General features: G+C 54.9%; 1 protein-coding gene across 5 annotated transcripts in view; it reads left to right on the top strand.

Moving 5' to 3' along the window:
- The window catches only part of JARID2 (jumonji and AT-rich interaction domain containing 2), a 236814-nt gene that overhangs the window by 202867 nt on the left and 14555 nt on the right, over positions 1–19392 (top strand). For all 5 annotated transcript variants that reach the window (XM_058285252.2, XM_071210978.1, XM_058285251.2 and 2 more), the window contains 6 exons: positions 3022–3257; positions 10149–11193; positions 13540–14039; positions 16774–16866; positions 18983–19101; positions 19202–19272. In XM_058285252.2, coding sequence (XP_058141235.1) covers positions 3022–3257; positions 10149–11193; positions 13540–14039; positions 16774–16866; positions 18983–19101; positions 19202–19272 — 2064 coding nt within the window. The remainder of the gene's footprint in view (positions 1–3021; positions 3258–10148; positions 11194–13539; positions 14040–16773; positions 16867–18982; positions 19102–19201; positions 19273–19392) is intronic.

Below are 19392 nucleotides of genomic sequence, written 5' to 3' on the forward strand. Positions count from 1 at the left end.
TGTATAGGTTATATCCATTGTATGAACATGCCACATTTTTATCCTTTTTAAAAGAAATGTCTATTCAAGTCCTTGACTAATTTTAAACACTAGTTCTTTACAGGCAAGTAAATTCCCAGAATGCCCTTGCACAGGAGCTCCTCTTATCCCCAGTGCATGGATGAGAAAATTGAGGATTAAATCACTTGCCCACTTTTCAAACAGGCTGGTAATTTAACTGCAAATTTTAGTGCTTATGAACGGGCCAAATGGAATACATGTTTTTCTTAAGCCAACAGAGAAGTACTTGTAGAACTGGCACTTCTTCAACAGCAGGCAGCGTTGTGAGGCACGTCCTAGTGGCAGTAACGAAACCAAGAACTTTGGACTATTGACGATGAGGGAAGCAAGGCTGCCTGTGCCGAAGAAGCTGCGCTCACTACTTTACCAGACTGGTGAACGGTCAGGACTGCCTAGATTCATGTGCCTTAGTTTGATTTTTAATCACATTGAAGTATGACTTCTTAGGGATGTTGCTTTTAATTTGTCTTGAAAGGCAGCAAAGATGCTGCCAGCGTGGGTATGATTGATGGTTTCTGACAGTGTTTAGTTACTTACACGCAGAATAAATGCTAACCATTCCAAGCGCTCCATTTCCTGTGTAGTGGAGAATATCTAGTAGAACTTCACAACACAGGACCTTATCCCATTTTTCTTTACTTTAGTGTTTGATTTTTGGAAAAACAGTTTTATTGAGATATATTCACATACCATACCATCCATCCAAAGTATACAATCAGTGGCTTTTAGTATAATCACAGTTATGCATATCTCATCACCACTATCAGTTTTAGAGCATTTTTCTTACTCCAAAAAGGAAAAACTCTTACTCCTTTGCAGTCACCTCTCAACCCTTCTGTCCATCCTCAGCCCCTATACAACCGCTGATCTAATTCCATCTCTATACTTTATTTCTATTTACATTTTATATAAGTGGAATTGTATTTGAATTTATTTTGAATATGTAATCACTGGTGCTAGAAGAAATTTAGAAATCAAGATTCACATCTGAAATTAGATATGAAAAGTATAAGTCTCTGTCATATACCATATACAAGGCAATGACATGGATTAAAGAAGTAAGTCTATGAAATCAAACAATTAGAGGTAATTTAAGAGAAATATTTTACGATTTCAAAATATGGAAGGATTTTCTAAGCATAAACACACTTAAAAGAAATTTTGAAAAGGAGTACATTTAGCACTATATATAACAAATGAAAAAGTGAGTGACAAATGGAGGAAAGTGTCAGCAACATCTATGGCATAAATATAATTTAATGGACTCATAAATCGTTATGAGTGGGAAACCAGTTGAAAGGGACTGAGTTGTAGAGTCTAGAGAAGGAAATTTTGAAAAGAATTTTCACCTTTCTGAGGAGATGGTACTTGGAGGGGAGATTTGACTTGTGCTTCCGCAAACCCGCAGGAAGACATTTAAGCTCAAAGAAGGAAGCCTTGTCTCTTTACAGCTGCTGGTCAGGGCGTGAGTTTGGCTGGGGTGGGATGGCCCAGAGTGGCTCAGGCCCCAGGGTAGACGCGCTCGGGAAGGCTTCCTCGGGCGCAGGGTGCGCTGGGAATCTTTCTTCAGTGGCTCCCATGCACGTGGGCAGAGCAGACCCAAGATGGGGCTTCCCAGGAGAGACAGGCAGCTGTCAGGGACTGGAGATCTGTAAGTGCGGGGGCAGTGGCTGGACCGGGGGGGTCCTTCCCAGTTTGCAAGTCCCAGCAGGAAAGCAGAAGAGAAAGCCACAGCAGCTTAGGTGGTGAGGCACACAGACTCCTGTAAACACTCCGAGCATCACCAGAAGTGAGAGTGCGTAGCAAGTGGGACCAAGCACGCGCGTAGGCATAGCTGGGGGTGGGTCTCGCCACCTGCCTGCTTCCCCTGTGAGATGGCCGTGACCACGAGGCGCTGGCCCCCGGGATAGTTGGCTCCAGGGAAACCTGCTAAGCGCTGCTCTAGCTGGTAGTTGTCCCTGCTTATGAGCTCAAAGCAGCAGCACCGTGGCTGGCATCCTGCTCGCTGGCACATGACCCCCCAGGTCAAGCCACATGCTGGTCCCCGGCGTCTGCATAGCTGCGGCCTCAAGACGGCACTTTTATTGTTTGATTTTTTTTAATTTTCAGAAATTTAAAATTTATTTTAAAGTAAGTACAGAATGCCTGAGGATGATGTGACTGTGTTTTGTCCCATGTTTGAATTCCTTCTTTATGTGTTTAAGGTGTGGTGTCGCTATTCTGAGGGCCGTATGGGAGTTTTTGTTTCATCAGTTTTCTTTCTTTTTTTAAAAATTATATTAGAATATTAGTAAATGCGTTAGGATCTTTTTAAAAAGATTTACGTATTTATTTGTTTCTCTCCGCCCCCCCCCCCACACCCCCACCCAGTTGTCTGTTCTCTGTTTGCTGCGTCTTCTCTTGTTGTGAGTGGCACGGGAATCTGTGTTTCTTATTGCTGCGTCATCTTATTGTGTCAGCTCTCCGTGTGTGTGGCGCCATTCCTGGGCAGGCTGCACTTTCTTTCGCGCTGGGCGGCTCTCCTTACGGGGTGCACTCCTTGCGCGTGGGGCTCCCCTATGTGGGGGACACCCCTGCATGGCAAGGCACTCCTTGCTCGCATCAGCACTGCTCATGGGCCAGCTCGACACGGGTCAAGGAGGCCCGGGGTTTGAACCGCGGGCCTCCCATGTGGTAGATGGATGCCCTAACCACTGGGCCAAGTCTGCCACCTCATCAGTTTTCTTAAATGCGCTTTCTTATCAGTTCAGCCAAAGCAAATCATTCTCAGACTGATGTATGACTTTATGGCTTTAGGTGTTTATTCCTATAGTTTGCATTTTCAGTGGTGGTTTTGTTTTGATTTTGGTTTTCCCTGGAGAATACTAGGTAATTGGTTCTTTTTATCTCAGGGAAGTTTGGGTGGCAGGGTAGTGACTGAGAACTAAATGTGGTGACTTTATCCTTTCTTCTCTTTTTTAGTTTTCAATGGTTCCAGCAGGTCATCCCGGGAGAAAGAACCTGTTCAGAAACACAAAAGCAAAGAGGCCACTCCTGGGAAGGAGAAGCACAGCGACCACCGGGCTGACGGCCGCAGGGAGCAGGCCTCCGCGAGCCACCCCCCCGCGGCCCCCTCCACGGGCTCCTCGGCCAAGGGGCTCGCTGCTAACCACCACCACCCCCCTCTGCATCGGTCGGCTCAGGACTTACGGAAACAAGTAAGGCCCAACTCTGCGCGGAGGTGACAGCGGCTAAGCCGGGCGGTGCCACCTCCCCGTTTCCCCACATTGAATGAACCTTCCATATTTTGAGGGTCCAAAAAGCAGGAGAATGATGCTTGGAGGTGAGAAAGGGAGAGAGAAACATTACCTTTACACAGAGGGACAAGCGCACATGACTCTCCTCCTGTTTAGACTTAGTGGAGCTTGGCGTGGCGAGCTTTATCATCTTCGGATGTGCACCAGGTTCATCCCCTTCCACGATGCTCTCTGAGACAAGGTAGCAGGTTACTCCCAAACCTTTTCAGCAGAAGACTTGCGTGCGCAGGTGCGCTGCTGAGCAGTGCTTGTGCAGCTGGGCTGCCTTTGGTTGAGCAGGTGAGTGCCCTGTGCCCTGCCCTCCGTGTGTCTACCTGCCCTTTCTGCATTTCCCACATTGCCCACCAGGCAGGGGCCCCTTGGGGCAGCTCTTAGGAATGGCCTGTAACTTGGTGGTGGTGCTGTCCCGAGCCCTTGGTCAGTGGCCCCTCCCAGCCCCGGGAGGTAGAGGACAGGATCGAGACATGGGGCCGAGCCTCGCAGGCAGGGGATTTGGCCCTGGGCCCATGCCCTGTCCTTGGCAGTAAGGATTTGGCACTCACACTCCTGTCCTCACTTCGTATTTAAGCCAGGTGAGTCTTGGGGATATTTATTTTCCTTAAACTTTGTGATTTAAAATACATTTAAGCTTAGAACAGTTGAAAAATTAAAAAACAACAACATAGAACTCCTTTAACCCCCTCACCTCCACCTGCATACACAGATACACCAATTTTAACATCTTGGAATATACTTGCTGTATTATTCAATCTATCCACCTGTCACTCCATCTATTTGTCTCTTTTTTAAACACTTGAGAGTAGGTTATAATACGTCAAGCTCCTTGAACACATAATGCTGCCATGTGCATTTTTTAAGAACAAGCATGTTCACTTATGTAAGTGCAGTTATAAAAGTCAAGAAATTTAAGTGCTTAAATTTCTTAAAAGAATGTTATTTTTTAACACTGGTTAAAATTTAAAGTTTACGGTCTATATTCCAGTTTTTTTTCCATGTGTTCCAGTAATTTCTTTTTGACGCTTTTGTCCCCTCACTTATTAATCTAGACCAGAACCATGATTGCATTTAATTGCCATTGCCTTTTTCCCCCCAATTGATGGAAATATAGAACATAAACTTTCTCATTAGAGTCTTCATAAGTTGAATCATATAAAAGGACACTGAATGAACTGAAGTCGCCAGGTAGATGTTAACAGTGACAGGTTGCTTCTCCCTCCCTCCTACAGCCCTGCCTGCCTTCCCTCCCCAACCTGATAAACCCTGAGGGGTGAACCTGGCATCCAGGGTCTAGCTTGGCTCTGTCAGTGACCTTCACAGAGACTTGGCTACACTAGTTAACATTTCTGAGCCCTGTCGTTCATTTGGAGCCAATAATGCTAACTCCTCTCACAGGGACACAGTGAAAAATGAAAGGATAATTTTGAACCCATCACATCCCATTACTTAAGTATTCAGAAAATAAGGCCAATAAAAGCAAATCGTAGATTCCTTTGTGGCTGGTTGATGCAAATGATTAGAATCTGACCTTTCATCTTTTTAACTGCATAAAAGATAGAGGCCCAAAGGATCCTCTGATCTTTCATTTCAAATACAATTTATTTTTTATGTCAGTGTAACAGAAAAGGATGAATTGCTTGCAGTTTGGATGGGTGAGGGGAGGAGTGCAGCTTTGGGAGATGGCTTGGAGGTGCGAGTCCTTGCTCTGTTGAATCACACTTTCACAGCAGCATTACCTTGAAGAATGCTGTGTGGAAGTTCTGGTGCTTTAAATGCCTCCAGACTTGAACATGCACTTCACAGAGGCCTTTTCTTAGTGATTTATAACAACCAGTGCGTTCTCTCTGTCCCGGGAAAGCTATAGCTTTGGAATTGATGGTGCAGCAGCTTCCACTCAGCCTGGATAATAATCTGGAAGTGTAGCAGGTGCCAAACTAAGAAGCTAGCGATGCTTTCCCTTTTGTTTCTGAAGATCGTAGTTCCATTACATGCAGTAAAAGACAGTAACATTCAGGAAAACCAAACGTGCTTACTCCTGGAGAGGGGGTTTTGAAATGTTAGTTTTCCGGATAAGTAACGAGGAGGTTTTATTTGTGTAGCAACTTGTGTGGTCTGTACATCAGGATGTGGGAAAGCAGCACTGAATGTGGTCACCTGTTCTTACTACACTGAGCCGGAGCTGCAACTTGGAGAAGGAAAATGATCAACTCGCCTGGGCAGCTGGCGGGCCTGCTTGAAGATTGGCCGAGTTGCTTTATCTTTTGGGAAATAGTTTTTATCCCCCATGAAAATGTCGGGGCGGGGGGGGGGGTTCCAAGATGACCTAGCCTCTGAGATTCAGAGAGGTGGGGTTGACTTGAAGCTCTGTTCAAACCAGAAGTTGGAAATACTCTTTTAAATAATATTTTGGAAATGAAATATGAATATTCAGAGGAAAATGCCAGAAAGTTAACCTTAGCTTTAGAAATGTGGAAGGGTTACTCTGCTTCTGATAGATTATGCCTGCAGTTAGAACTGCATGTGTCACTTCTGACCAAGTTTAAGTTTCTTGGAGTGGGACTTGTCTTGGGAAAAGATCCTGTGACCCCCTGTTCCATACAGCTGCCTCCCCTGCCAATCCAGAGCTGTCTAGGCTCGGCCTTGCCCTGCAAGACCTCTTTCCTGTTTTGCTGCTTTGGCAAATGCTGGAACCCGTTGATGAAGTGCTTACCTGTTTCCTAAGGAAGGGGCCTGCCCGCTGGCCTGCCTTCCCCTTCGGTAACTGGACCAGTGGGGTTCATTTTAGGCTCTTCTCTTTTATTAATTCAAGTGTGATGGTCCAATTGCAGACAGAGACTAAAGCAAAGTTACCCCAAACCCATGAATGTTTCTCTGGAGCTCACTCTGCTCGTGACTGTTTTGAAATTTAGGGGCCGAGGCATCAGGTCAGTGGCTCCCTCTAGTGGGGCAGGAGAGCTTGACCGTGCAGTCCCTGTTTGATCGGAGGCGGGCCAGCACCGTGGCTGCCGCGGCAGTTTCTCCTCGTGAACTGCAAGCGTCATCGTGTTGTTTCTCATCTTCTGCTCTGCCTTGGGAATGTGCGTTATTCCTTTCCATTTTGTCTTGTTGAGTTGATTGGGACAAACCAGGAAGGGTGGAGAGAATGTTATGTTCTCAGAGAGTAAAGTAAGCACGTTACTACGTATTACATAATGATACTTGTAAAAGGTTACAAAGGACATTACTACTAAGAGGGAAGGCCAGGCAGGGGTGCCTCATGTCCTGGGGGTTTCATGTCCCTCCTGTTGCCTTCGGGGCCTGCGACCACCAGTCCCTCAGTGCTCGGCCTCCCGCAGTGAACCACATGGGCTCTCACTGCTCACCAGTGACATTTCTGCTCCAGCTCGTACCTTGGCTTTAGGTGGGAGCAGGGGTGGCCCCTGCCTGGTAGGTGGTGGTGGGTCTGGGGTGCGGTTTGCGGGGCAGTGCCCACCGAGGCTGCTGGGCGCTTCGGCTCTGGACCCCCTTCCGTCTCGCGGGCATCCTGGCTCTGCCCACCTCGCACCTGCCTGATCTGAGGTGCGTGTGTCCTGGGCGCCGAGGACTGCTGGCGTCTCCCACTCTGCGGCGCTGAGCACCTGGTGGGGATGTGTCCGCTGGGATGTGCAGTCACAAGCCCACGCCAGGGCTGAGGGAAGCAGTGGCTCCAAGAGCCTGTACATCATGTGGGGTCAGCCGGAGCAGGGTTTTTGTGCCTCAGAGGGGACTGCGACAAGCCCCTTGGCGTGGATTCTCCCGTCAACGACGTGAGCCCTCGCTCCTGTGCTCCGTGTAAGCCCCACCTGCAGGTGACAGGGACCCAGATGCCTGCCCCTCCATGGTGGAGCTGGCCCTGGGGCCCAGGTGTGTAGTTAAGCTGCAGCTCAGGGTGGGTGCTTTCATTTGATCATGTAGTGGTCGGGGGGGAGCGCCTCAGGAGAAGGCCAGAGCACGTCGTCCTGAGTGACAAGTACAAGCCATGGAACGGGTGTCTTTGTGCTAGAAGGGGCAGGGCAGGGGGTGTCTGGCAGTGGAAATGGCTGGGTCATGGGTTCTGTGGAATCCCTGCCTTTAGGACACAGCTCAGCTTGGGGGACAGGTGGACCCTGTGTTCGCGTGTCAGCTGCGCTCTGGCCCTGCAGGCTGAGGCAGGCAGTTGGGCAATTAGAGGGCATCTGGTCCACGAAACATGCCCTTTCCAATCTTTCTCGTTTCTCTCTCTCTCAAAGTGCAGTGCATGTGCTGAGTTGCAAGGGAGCTACGTTTAGTCTTTGGACATGCACGTACAAGATTTGGGTAGACCTTTTTGAAGATAACTTAGCACAGGAAGAAAGAAAGTGAATAGAGTAGCTCCTTTTCCTGATAGAACAAGTTAGTTGACTGCATAGCTTGGCAAGAAGCAATAATTAAATATTTCCAAAAGTACGTCAACAGCAAGTGAAATACTTACATGGTGTTCTCTCATACAGAAAATTCACCCCCCTGCACCTGACCCCCGCCCCCACAGTAATGTTGGATAAGGGCAGGGATGTACCAGGTCATCTAGGGGCTAGCCGGGAAAGCAGAAACTGGGGAGGTGAGACTGGGAAAATGTGCATTTTTTTTAGAGCTTCTCCAGGGAACCTCAAGGGTTCAGAGTTTGAGAAGCACTGGCCTGAACTTGAAGAAGCTGCACGTCCATGGGGGAAGACCGCAGCTAGTAGCACTGTCCAGGTGTGCCATTTCCACAGGTGACTCTCCCATCTTCCAGAAGAGGCCCAGCCACGTCGTGTAGGCCCCTCAATGGTGAAGTACGCATGGAACAAGTTGTACCCAGAAGTTAACAAGATTCGGAGCCTAAAGACGTGTTGTCTTCCACAATCTGGAATCCCTTCTTGGAGAGGATAGCCGAGGCATTCACGTGCACCTTCCGTCCAGTGTTTCCATGGTAGAAAAATCAGTTGACCACAGCACAATTTTATTGTTTTATTTTGGGTTGGTTTGGTGTGAGTAAACAGAAAACAGTTCTATGTGGTAGATGGTTGTGTTCTGCACCATATCTTCTGTTCTACCATAGTGATACTTACCACAGAAAAGCCTCTCTGTTCCCATTCTGATTTTATAAATTTGCTTTTAATTCCTTGTTGCAGGACTGCCCTCTCTCAAAATTGCCGTCTATTCCAGAAGCTTCTCTTTCCCGTTACCTGAGCCTATCAGTCTGTTTCTTTGTAGGGTGCCTTGCAGTTGAGGATCAAGGATGTTGTTCTCAGGTCTTCCTTCAGCCTGTCCTTGGGGGCAGAAGACCCTGGCTCCAGCGTTGTGCAACACAGGCAACCTCCCAGCAGACCTGGCTTGCTCAGAGCCAGAGCCCTGGGCTTATGGAACCGAGTTCTGCGGTCATGGCTTTGCTTCACGCATAAGTGGTGGCTTTAGGGAAATGCGGATCTTAATGTCTTTTTTCCTTCTCTGTTTTCAGAACCACCTACTGTATGGTGATAATTTGGGTCAGTAGTTCTCCCGGCCAGCAGCATTCCCTTTCCTTTGTTAGAAATGCAAAATCATCAGGCGGCCGCAGGCCTGAACCTCAGGAGGTGTGGCCTGTTCACCTGTCTCTGAGGCCTGCGAAAGCTCGAGAATCACTGCTTTGATGTTTTTGTTTCTTTTCATTGTATTCCTGGTCGCTTATGAATCCCTGGAGGTCCCCGCTTCTGAACTCACGTTACAGACAAGGAATTGATGACCCGTAGACTTAAATACTTGTTCACGGAGCGGTGGCTCCTGGCAGAGCGACGAGGGGCTGGCTACCCTGAAAGCATCCGCCCCACAGCCCCTGCTACGGCCCCGGTCACCGCTCTGGTTTTGAAGTTAACGCATTTACAGTGTCACACCTTCATGCTGGTTTTCTCATTATAAATCAGGTTGATTTTTATGTGTCCAAAAATTACCAAGCTGTCATGTTGTAAGGCTGCCAGCGTGGACGTGCTTCTTCTTGTTTAGGCAAATCCTATAGAACCGAATAGGGAATTTTGTTCAGGGTGGGAAGACAGCAGCCACATAGCACAAGAGGGCCACGAAGGTTTTGCTTTTCCCAGAAGATTGGATGCGTCCCTCCCAAATCCATTGGGGCGTTTTACAGGGCTGGTCTTAAAGGTGCAGACGGCAGATGCCGGCAGATTGAAGTCCACCACTGGGCTCGGATGATGACCCTGCATCTATGCCAAACCCGATGTACTTCTTTTGATTATACTTTTGTTCGGTTCTCTTTATAGCACAAGGATACCCAGTTTCTTTGGGAAGAGAATGCTGTTTGTGGAGCACACAAATAATGCCAAACATGTCTGTTCTTGGAATAGGGATACATATATTTTCTTGCCCCCAATTTTGCAAGCTCTTGCTATCATAAACTCTTGCAAACCTGTGACAAGTGATTGGTGTGCCCATGGGGGAGGGGGGTGTCCTTATTGTGCAACAGATTTCCTGGAAGAGCCGCCAGAACACATGGTCATGTTCACATGCACCCAGAAACTGACCTGCAGTGCACTGCGTCAGTCTGGGTCTCCTTGTGCAGAAGAGGTGATTAGCAGAACTAGAATTCGGAAAAGGAATATTACAGAGCTTTAATTTATGAATGCGTGTTTTGTTTGCCTTCGCCATTAGTCCACATTTCCTGTCCAAAGCAGGCAGCTGCCTCTCTTCTGTCAAAGTTGCCAACTTGTGCAGTAGCCTTCTCTAACGTGGGGCAAGAGCCGTCCCAGCAAATACTAATTCTTTTTTCCTTTGCTTCTGCTGCCTCCCCAGGTTTCTAAGGTCAACGGAGTCACTCGAATGTCCTCTCTGGGTGCAAGTGCAACCAGTGCCAAAAAGATGCGAGACGTCAGACCTTCACCGTCCAAAACTGTGAAGTACACTGCAACGGTGACCAAGGGGACTGTCACTTACACCAAAGCCAAGAGGGAACTGGTCAAGGAAACCAAACTCAGTCACCACAAGCCCAGTTCAGCTGTCAACCACACAATCTCAGGGAAAACTGAAAGTAGCAATGCAAAAACCCGCAAACAGGTGCTATCCCTCGGAGGGGCGTCCAAGTCCACCGGGCCCGCCGTCAATGGCGTCAAGGCCAGCGGCAGGTTGAACCCAAAGTCATGCACTAAGGAGGTGGGGGGGCGGCAGCTGCGGGAGGGGCTGCGGAATTCCAAGAGGAGACTGGAAGAGGCCCAGCAGGCGGAGAAGCCGCAGTCGCCCCCCAAGAAGATGAAGGGGGCGGCTGGCTGCGCCGACGCCCCCAGCAAAAAGGCCGTGGCGGTGGTGGCCGCGGCCCCAGCAGAGAAGCCTCTGCTGAACGGACACGTGAAAAAGGAAGTGCCGGAGAGAAGTCTGGAGCGGAACCGGCCGAAGAGGGCCACGGCCGGGAAGGGCATGCCCGGCAGACAAGCACACGGCAAAGCGGAAGGCGCCTCCTGTGAAAATCGTTCTACCTCGCAAACCGAGTCCTTGCACAAGCCCCACGACACGTCGGGAAAGCACGAGAAGGGGAGCGGCCGGTCGGGCTGGGCCGCCATGGAGGAGATCCCCGTCCTCAGGCCGTCCGCCAAGGAGTTCCACGACCCGCTGGTTTACATCGAGTCGGTCCGCGCTCAGGTAGAGAGGTACGGCATGTGCAGGGTGGTCCCCCCTCCGGACTGGAGGCCCGAGTGCAAGCTCAACGATGAGATGCGCTTCGTGACGCAGATTCAGCACATCCACAAGCTGGGCCGGCGCTGGGGCCCCAACGTGCAGCGGCTGGCCTGCATCAAGAAGCACCTCAAATCTCAGGGCATAACCATGGACGAGCTCCCGCTCATAGGTAAGGCGCCCATGCCGCCGCTGCCACTGGCCGCTGGAGCCCGACGGGTTTCCGGCTCAACCCCGCCCCGGCCGGGTCTCACCTCCTGTTCTGCAGAAGCAGTGGGCTTCTCCCAGCGACCACCGTGCAGGACGAGCCCGAAGCCCCTCCTCAGGCCAGGTCCTGGGTGCTGCTGGAAGTAGACTTGCGCTCTTCGGTTGCACCCGCGCTCCGTGCCCGCCCCCGCTGCGCTGTCACGGGCGCCTGCCTCCCAGGATGCTGTGGGCGTCCCAGCTTGTCCCTGACTTCTCCCCTTTCCCTCTCCTCGCCTTGCACCTTCTGCCTCTTGCTTCTGGGGTGGCTGCCTCGCTCTGACCCCATGAGTGGTTTCTGCAGGGGAGGGGGCTTCTCCTGGGCTTGCCGCGTCGCTTCCTCTCAGTGTCAGACCAGTGACGGGAACTCGGGGGCTGCCACCCCGGAGGCCCCACGCAGGAGGTGACAGTCGTTTCAGGGTCAGGAATCGGCAGGATGGCGCCTCGGAGCCTGGCCTCAGCAGGCGGCTGTGGGTGCCTGCCCGGGAACCACACCCACGCTCGAGCGTGTGCCCGGTCGGGGGCCTGCTGCCAGGAGGGCGCAGGTTCTGCAGGCCTCCCACCCGGCCTGCCCAGCGGGGCTGCTGTGCTGAGCTGGGCCAGGGAGGGCGTGAGGCGGCCCCAGGCCCCTGCCCTGCTTGGCGAGGGGCCCACCCTGTTCGGCGAGGGGCCCGTCGGGGCAGGTGGCGTCCGGTGGAGCCCACAGTTTGTCTTTAGCTTTGACTCCTCCTCGCAGCGCCATCAGCCAATTAGGTGCTGTGCTGCCTGGGCCAGCGCTCTTTACTCTCAAGGTTTACTGACTTGCCTGTTCACCCTCGAGACCTCACGCCTCTGGTTGGACTTCCTCCGTCCAGCAGCGCAAGGTCCTTAGGGTTTCGAAGGAACTCTCTCGAGTCCATCAGGGGCTGTCCTGCCGCCTCCCCGGGCACTGAATCCTCCTCCCACCCCTCAGCTGTGCTGTGGGAGCGCCTGCAGCAGCCTTGGACCCCACGGTAGGTTTCCTCCTAACGGGTGTGACGCCAGCAGTTGGCAGTGAGGAAGCCCCGACGGTACTCGTTTCTGAGCACTGGATGCTGGAAGTGCTGCTGGGTTTCTCCCCGCAGTGTGAGCGGCGGCCTGAGCTGCTCCGGCTCGGCCGGCAGGTTGTGTGACTCCTCCACGAGGCAGGCAGTGGGGGCTGCCTCCGGGCACACCCTGAAAGAGAGGCCTCAGGGTGGGCCTTGACGCGTTGTGGCACTCCAGCCCATAGCCCCCTCTTTCCATGGTGTGGGTCGCCTCTCGATGCCACCCCACTGCTCACCTTTCCACAGACATTCCCACCAAGCAGAGTCCGTGGGATTTGGGGCACTCGGCTTGGGGCAGACGCTAGCTGGGCTCGCTTCCCCTGTCTGAGGTCCCGTCACTCCTGTCGGCAGGGACCTGGCCAGCGCCACCAGGGACCAGCCTTGCTTGTCCTGTATATATATCTCCCCCTATAGACGGGAAGCTTCCTTAACCTCAGCTCTGCTCGGCAGGTGTTTTCTAGCATGCAGCCTCCCAGTGGCCGCAGGCCTGTTACCTGGGAAGTCTCAGTCTTCCTTGCTCTGAGGGAGGCTGTGGGACTTACCTTTCAGGGTATCTCGACACCGCTGTGCCTTTGTGCGTTGACTCAGAGGAAGGCGTGAGAAACAGGCCCTGCCCCCCTTGGGTGGAAGCCGCCCTCGCAGTGGACGAGGAAAGGAGCTGGGGAACACAGGGACTGGCCACGGGTTCTCACGCAAATCCTGTGCAGTGGAGAATGTTCTCCGCACTTGTGTGCATGCGTGTGTGCGTGTGTGTCTCCTAGGGCCTTCCTGGTGCCATGTGTGTGCGCGCGACCTCCCACTGCCCCTCGGCTCCCTAAACCCGCCTCGTGAAGGAGCGGGCTGTGGGAGTGTGCACACTTGCTGCGCGTAGGATTCCACAGGCCTGCAGAGCTCCTCTCCGCATACCTGCTTGGCTTGCGCTCTCCTCCAGTGTCACCTTCCCAGGGACACCTTCCCGGGCCATCCGAGCTAAAGTGGCGCCGGTGCTGTCCGGCCCCTGAACCTGCCTTATTTGTGCACAGCCCTGGGCTGTCGCCTGGCACTGAGTAGCGTCCATCTCTGTAGAACGTCACGCTCCCGGTGCCTGGCCATGACCAATTCCTCCCGTACCGTGGGCTTTCTTGAAACCTTTGCCCCTTTCTCACTGTCCTTTTAACCGGCCGTTTCCTGTCCTTTCCTTCCCGGCCCTCGTCCTGCTGCGCGTTGTCCAGGAGGCTGCGAGCTCGACCTGGCCTGCTTTTTCCAGCTGATTAATGAGATGGGCGGCATGCAGCAAGTGACTGACCTCAAAAAATGGAACAAACTCGCGGACATGCTGCGCATCCCCAAAACGGCCCAGGACCGGCTGGCCAAGCTCCAGGAGGCCTACTGCCAGTACCTGCTGTCCTACGACTCGCTGTCGCCTGAGGAGCACCGGCGGCTGGAGAGGGAGGTGCTGCTGGAGAAGGAGAGCCTGGAGAAGCGGAAGGGGCCCCTGGAGGGCCACACGGAGGACGGCCACAAGTTCCACGCCCTGCCCCGCTTCGAGCCCAAGAACGGGCTCATCAACGGCGTGGCCCACAGGAACGGCTTCCGCAGCAAGCTCAAGGAGGCGGGCCCGGCCCAGCCCAAGACAGGCCGGCGGCGACTCTTCGCTCAGGAAAAGGAAGTGGTCAAGGAGGAGGAGGAGGATAAAGGCGTCCTCAGCGACTTCCACAAGTGTGTGTATAAGGTAGGAGCCCCCGCCTTGCCCAGGCTCGTGGGCAGCGGTGCCTGCCGTGGAGGATCTTGGTTCTCTCTCCACCCGTCCCAGGCTGCTGGGGCAGGAGGGAATGGTATCGCGGTGCCTGGGCCGGCCCAAGGGCCCTGCTGGAGGAGCAGGTGCCTAGCCGTTGGGTGACATGCGCAGGTGGCCCTGGTGTGGGCGAGTTAGCCTCCGGAAGCCACCTGGGGAAGTGTCACATGCGGTAAAAGGGCTGAGCATGTGACGGGTGGCTGCCCTGAGTCAGGACGTGGGCGCTCTGAGCCCTGCGCGAACTGCTTGCCCTCTGAGGCCCGGGGCCCCCTCTGCGCACTGCCCACCTTGTTCTGCAACCCGAGAGCGTCCCAGAGGTGCTGTCGGGAATTCTCAGGCAGGGATTGACCAGGTCCCTCTTGGGGCTTCCAGCGTGCCTGTTTCTTTCCCTCCTTATTTCTGTTCTGCCCAGCCTGGCGCTGCCCCGCCCCCAGCCCCTGCTCTGCTCGCCTTTCCTGTGGAGAGCGGTCCCCGGTGCAGCTCTCGCAAGGCTCTCGCCACTGTGGGCGGAGGGGCGTGGGGCAAGCCGCCCAGGGTCCACGCCCACTGTTTTCCTGGGTTCTGCTAAGTCTTGCTGCCGCGCCAGCCATCCCAAGAAGAGTTCTTCCTCCAGGCAGTGAAGCAGTGAGGTGCTGATGCTCTCCTGTCTCAGCCCGTCAGCTGTCACTCTGTCCAATGCCCTGGCCCACCTCGGCTCCAGCTGAGATGGTACGGTACCACTTCACTTCCCTTTGGCTCAGTTTAAGGAGGGCTGCCCCCTCCCCTCTGCAAGTGGGGAGACCCCATATCTCACCTCCAAGCAGAGATCCCTGCCGAATTGCCTGGGCTTTGAGGGGCGCACAGGTCGCCTGGAGTCCCTGCTCGGGATGGCGTGCCAGGAGGGTTTGCCCTGGGGAGGACTGAGCGGCTTCCTTCACGCCCATGGGCCCTGAGCCTCTGGAGGAGACCCTCCGGCGAGCTCCCAGCCCCACCACCCACTTCTCAAAAATAGGGGGAACGCACCAGCTTGTCTTAGTTCTGCTTCTTGGCAGAGTCCAGGGTCAGAATTCACAGCCGGCTGCCCCAGCCACACTTCCAGACTTTCCTCCTGGGCATTAGTTCTTGTCTCTGTACTGGAAAGGGATGCCCCAGCTGTCTAAGGGTTTTTAGTATTAGACCCAGAAGATGTTTCCTTTGTGCAAAACGGCGGTTTTCGGCCCTATGGCCCAGGGCTGCCTGGGCTGAGCGTGCTGTCCCACGTCGACGACACCCATCCTGCTTGACGTTCTGACTGTTTTCATGGAGAGCGAGGAGGAGAACCATGGATTATAAACTCTGGAGTGCTTTGCTGTTGTGTTTCCCAAGTGTTAGCTGGCGGCGGCTTCCTACATGTTAGTCGTTAAATCCTGTGACCATAACTGTCAAAGCGTGAAATGAGAATTTCCAATTTTGTTACTTTTTACTTAAGAAATCCAATTCTGCGAGAAGAAGTTGGATCCAAGTAAGAGTATCTTCTCGAATGACGGGTTCTCTGTCCCCACACTCTGCCTTAGGTAATAATGCCTAGTTGGGCCCTTCCTGTGATTTATGGTTCACGTTTGTAATGAGTAAAATATTGGGCAAGTGTGGAATTATGCGGAAGTATTTTTTTCAGTTAGAACCCCATTTAATTCTTCACAAAGTTGAAAAGCGGCTGTCTCCATGCTGACCACCTTGATTGCACCTCAGATCCTCAAGATGCAAAGGCAGGAAAAGCCTGCAGCCAGGCTAGAGCTTTCAGTAGAGATGCCCGGAATGTCACCTCATGGCAGAGCTGCCCTGATGCCGTCCTGGCCGTGTCCTCCAACTGCTGCTGCCCCGGGCCACTCCCTGCTCCCTCAAACCCAAGTGTTGGCTCTCTTCTCCAGCCCTTATAGCTGGGACTCGTACACAGAAGGCTATTTCTGGAACAGAGGTACCCAGTTAAGAAAGGGGAAGTGGAGTGGATCTCAGAAGACAAGCATGCTTTCTGTGATAGTTCCAGACAGGAAGTAAGCCTGGAGCCCCAGGTTAAGAAAGGGCACAGCAGTTAGAGTCATATGTCCCACACAGCAAGCATTTGTTGTGGGTGTGCCAGAGACAGGGCACCAGGGTAGCTGCCCACGGGGACTCTGGTTCCCCCTGCTCCTGCAGGAGCAGGAGAGGCCCAGAGGGTGCGGCACGGCCATTTGTGGCCCTGACGCTGTTGGCCCCTTCTCTGGGGATGGAGGGGATGGCGAGGACACGGCCGCTCCCAGCCCTCTCCCAGCCCTCTCCCTTGCTCGAGGCCTTCCGCTGCTGCCCGACACGGGCCAGTCCTGAGCTGCTGCCTCCTCCTGCGCCACACCCGTGTCTTCCTAGCGGGGAAGGTGCTTTGCAAAACCCAGTACCCTGGAAGTGGCCCCCTCGTGCCACACTTGCCCTGCTCGGGTGTGCTGACGCTCAGCTGCTCTGCTCCCCGTGCTGGTGTGAGCTGGCTTTCTGTCTCCTCCGCTTGGCCCTGGTGACTCTTCTCGGGCGGCGTTTCTGCCTTGTGTGCGCGTGTTCCAGGCCGGAGCCGCAGCAGCAGGGAAGCGCGCGGGCACCGGCCCCTGGCAGAGCTGGTGCCTGATCTAGGGTGAGGCTTCGGCTTTGTTTCTTGATCTTCACTCTTCTGTTTCTGTTTTGTTTTCAGGGAAGGTCTGTTTCTTTAACAACTTTTTATCGAACAGCAAGAAATATCATGAACATGTGCTTCAGCAAGGAGCCTGCGCCAGCTGAGATCGAGGTGAGGAGGGCCCCTCGCTCTGCCCCAGGGAGCCGCTGGACGGCTCGCGTGCCGGCCGAGCTCGTCCTCTGTGTGGGGTCGCCGGGAGGCGCCAGGAGTGTTAACTTTGGGTGAGCCCAGAGGGGCTCAAAAGTTAGAAACGGCGGCGCCATGAAGACGGTGAGCGTCGCCGGCTTCTCCTTGCCTCGCCCAGACCCGATGCCGAGCTGCCCAGTGTCCAGGGCCTGAGCCTCTGGGCTGGTTCCCGTTGCCCCGCTTACGCCGTCCCGTTACGCAAGAGAATGTGTGGAATTCCTCAGAGCTGCGTTGTGCCTGTTCTTTTTCTGAGTGGGATTGGCAGGTTGCCATTTTTGTGCTGCTGCCAACTCTGCCCTTCAGATCAGCATGAGACTGGAAAGACGGCGCCAGGTCTTGGCCCCAGCCAGTTAGGGGAGGGCGACGGGATCATTGGTTTATTCCCGTCACCCTTGCCCAGCTGCGTCGGGGTGCACGTCGCGGTGCTGGCGTGGGCGTGCCCTAAAGGGGGAGGCTAGAGGGCGGCTGCTGGCGCATGCAGGGGCCATGGGGGTAGCTTTGTCCTTGAGTGCGTAAGCCAGGCTGTGCCCCTTCGCTGTGTCGCTAATTCTCCTCCCTTAAGCTCCATGCAGGGGCATCTGTCCCGTGCGTATCCCTGGGCACTAGGGACAGGACTGCGTGGTTTCCCTCATATGCCCTTCAGTGACCATGCCGGGGTGGCCGGCCACGTCCCCTCGGCTCCCTGTGGTGCCGGGACCCCGGCTGTCGCTGCGAGCGGCCGTGGACGCCCGTCCTGGAGCTGAGGCCTGCTGCGAGGACGTCAGCGCCTGCTTTTGGCTGCTCTCATTCCCTTTAGGCCCCCTGGGCACTACCCGGTCACCATGCCGTGGCCTGGACACCCCCTAGCCCCTCGGCCCCGCCAGAGCCACAGGGCTCCAGTCACCACGCAGCCCCCGCCACCGCCTCAGGCACCATCAGCCCCGGAGTCCACCTGTCCTGACCCGGGGCCCTCACTGCCATCCCAGCAGCTTTCTGTGCACTTGGCCTTCCTGGCAGGGAGGTCAGAAGCACCGCGACTCTCTGGGGCTGAGGTTTTGAGCTGGGGTAAGAGGCCTTGTTCTCAGGGTTCGCCTCGTGGTGGTCTCTTCGGGGGAGGGCCTTCGGAATTGGAGGTGAGGTGAGCATGTGCCCCAGTTCCCTGTCGGGGCCGATGCCCTCCGGCTCTGCTGCTGGAGAGCGTCAGGCCTGCCTCTTGCTCCCTAGCTGGATAGGGATTAAAGCACGGCGGGAAGCCGGTGTCGTGCACCCTGGGCCTTACGCAGCAGGGCGGGCCTTCTCGGGTCCGGCCTCCGCCCTTCCCGCGTGCCGCCGCCTGCTTGGCGCCTCACGACACCACTGGCCTTCGAGGTTCAGGAAGCCTGGCCTCACTCCCGACCTGTGGGCCTGGCCCCGCGCTGGCCTACCCCGTGGGGAATCTGGGAGGCCGTGGGATTGTGTGTGGGGGTCGTTCACGGCCCCCCTTTGAACTAAGCCGTCCGTCGCAGTGCTGAGGGCACGCTCGTTAGGCTCTTGCCTTAATGGCCCCAGGTTTACAGTCCGGCCAAGACTAGGGAAGGTGAAGCAGTGCTTCTGGAATGACAATTGCGAGCACAGGGAGAAGGCCCCCTGGGGAGGGCCCCCTGCATCCTGGCCCCCCTGCATCCAGGCTCGTTTAGACTGGGTGCCTCCATCCCTTGGAAGCTCTAAGCCCGCCCGTGTGCGGGTCCCGTCCGCCCCTGGCCCCAGTGCTGGCCGAGGGTCCAGCTTGTCGCTGGGGCACTGGCGTCCTCTTGAGCGCCTCGGGGCTCCTCGCTCGCAGCCAGGGGTGCACGGTTGTGCGGGGAGCATAGCGTGGGCGCTGCCCTTGGCCTGGGGGCTGTGTGGATGGCGCGTCGGGCTTGCGGGGTGCCCGTAGCGTCCTTCCAGCGCTGGCTTTATAGACGAGTGTCCTGTCAGAGCGCTGGGAGGAGCCGGGGGCGGCTCTGTTCTGGAGGGCTTGGTCGGCGCGTGCCCGGCTCCTGCCCGGCGTGGCTGCTGACAGGCCGCGTCCTCTCCCCTACAGCAAGAGTACTGGAGGTTAGTAGAAGAGAAGGACTGCCACGTGGCAGTGCACTGTGGGAAGGTGGACACCAACACGCACGGCAGCGGGTTCCCGGTGGGCAAGTCGGAACCATTCTCAAGGTAAAGGCGGCTCCCGGGCTCCCCGCGCGGGGCGGCTCTGCACGTACTCTCCGGTGCTCCGGCTGCGCCGCGCGCGGTGACGTGCGCTCTGTCCCTGCAGGCATGGATGGAACCTCACTGTGCTCCCCAACAACACGGGCTCCATCCTGCGTCACCTCGGTGCTGTGCCTGGTAAGCCGCCCCCCGCCGCCTCTGGGCCGCCTCCGGGCAGCCTTTGGGACGCGTCCCGCCCCCCGAGGACTGGAGCTGGGGCTGCCTGCCGCAGGTTCCCAGGCATGAGACACTCCTTAC

Source organism: Dasypus novemcinctus, chromosome 22 (genome assembly GCF_030445035.2).
Source record: "Dasypus novemcinctus isolate mDasNov1 chromosome 22, mDasNov1.1.hap2, whole genome shotgun sequence".
Lineage (NCBI taxonomy): Eukaryota > Metazoa > Chordata > Mammalia > Cingulata > Dasypodidae > Dasypus > Dasypus novemcinctus.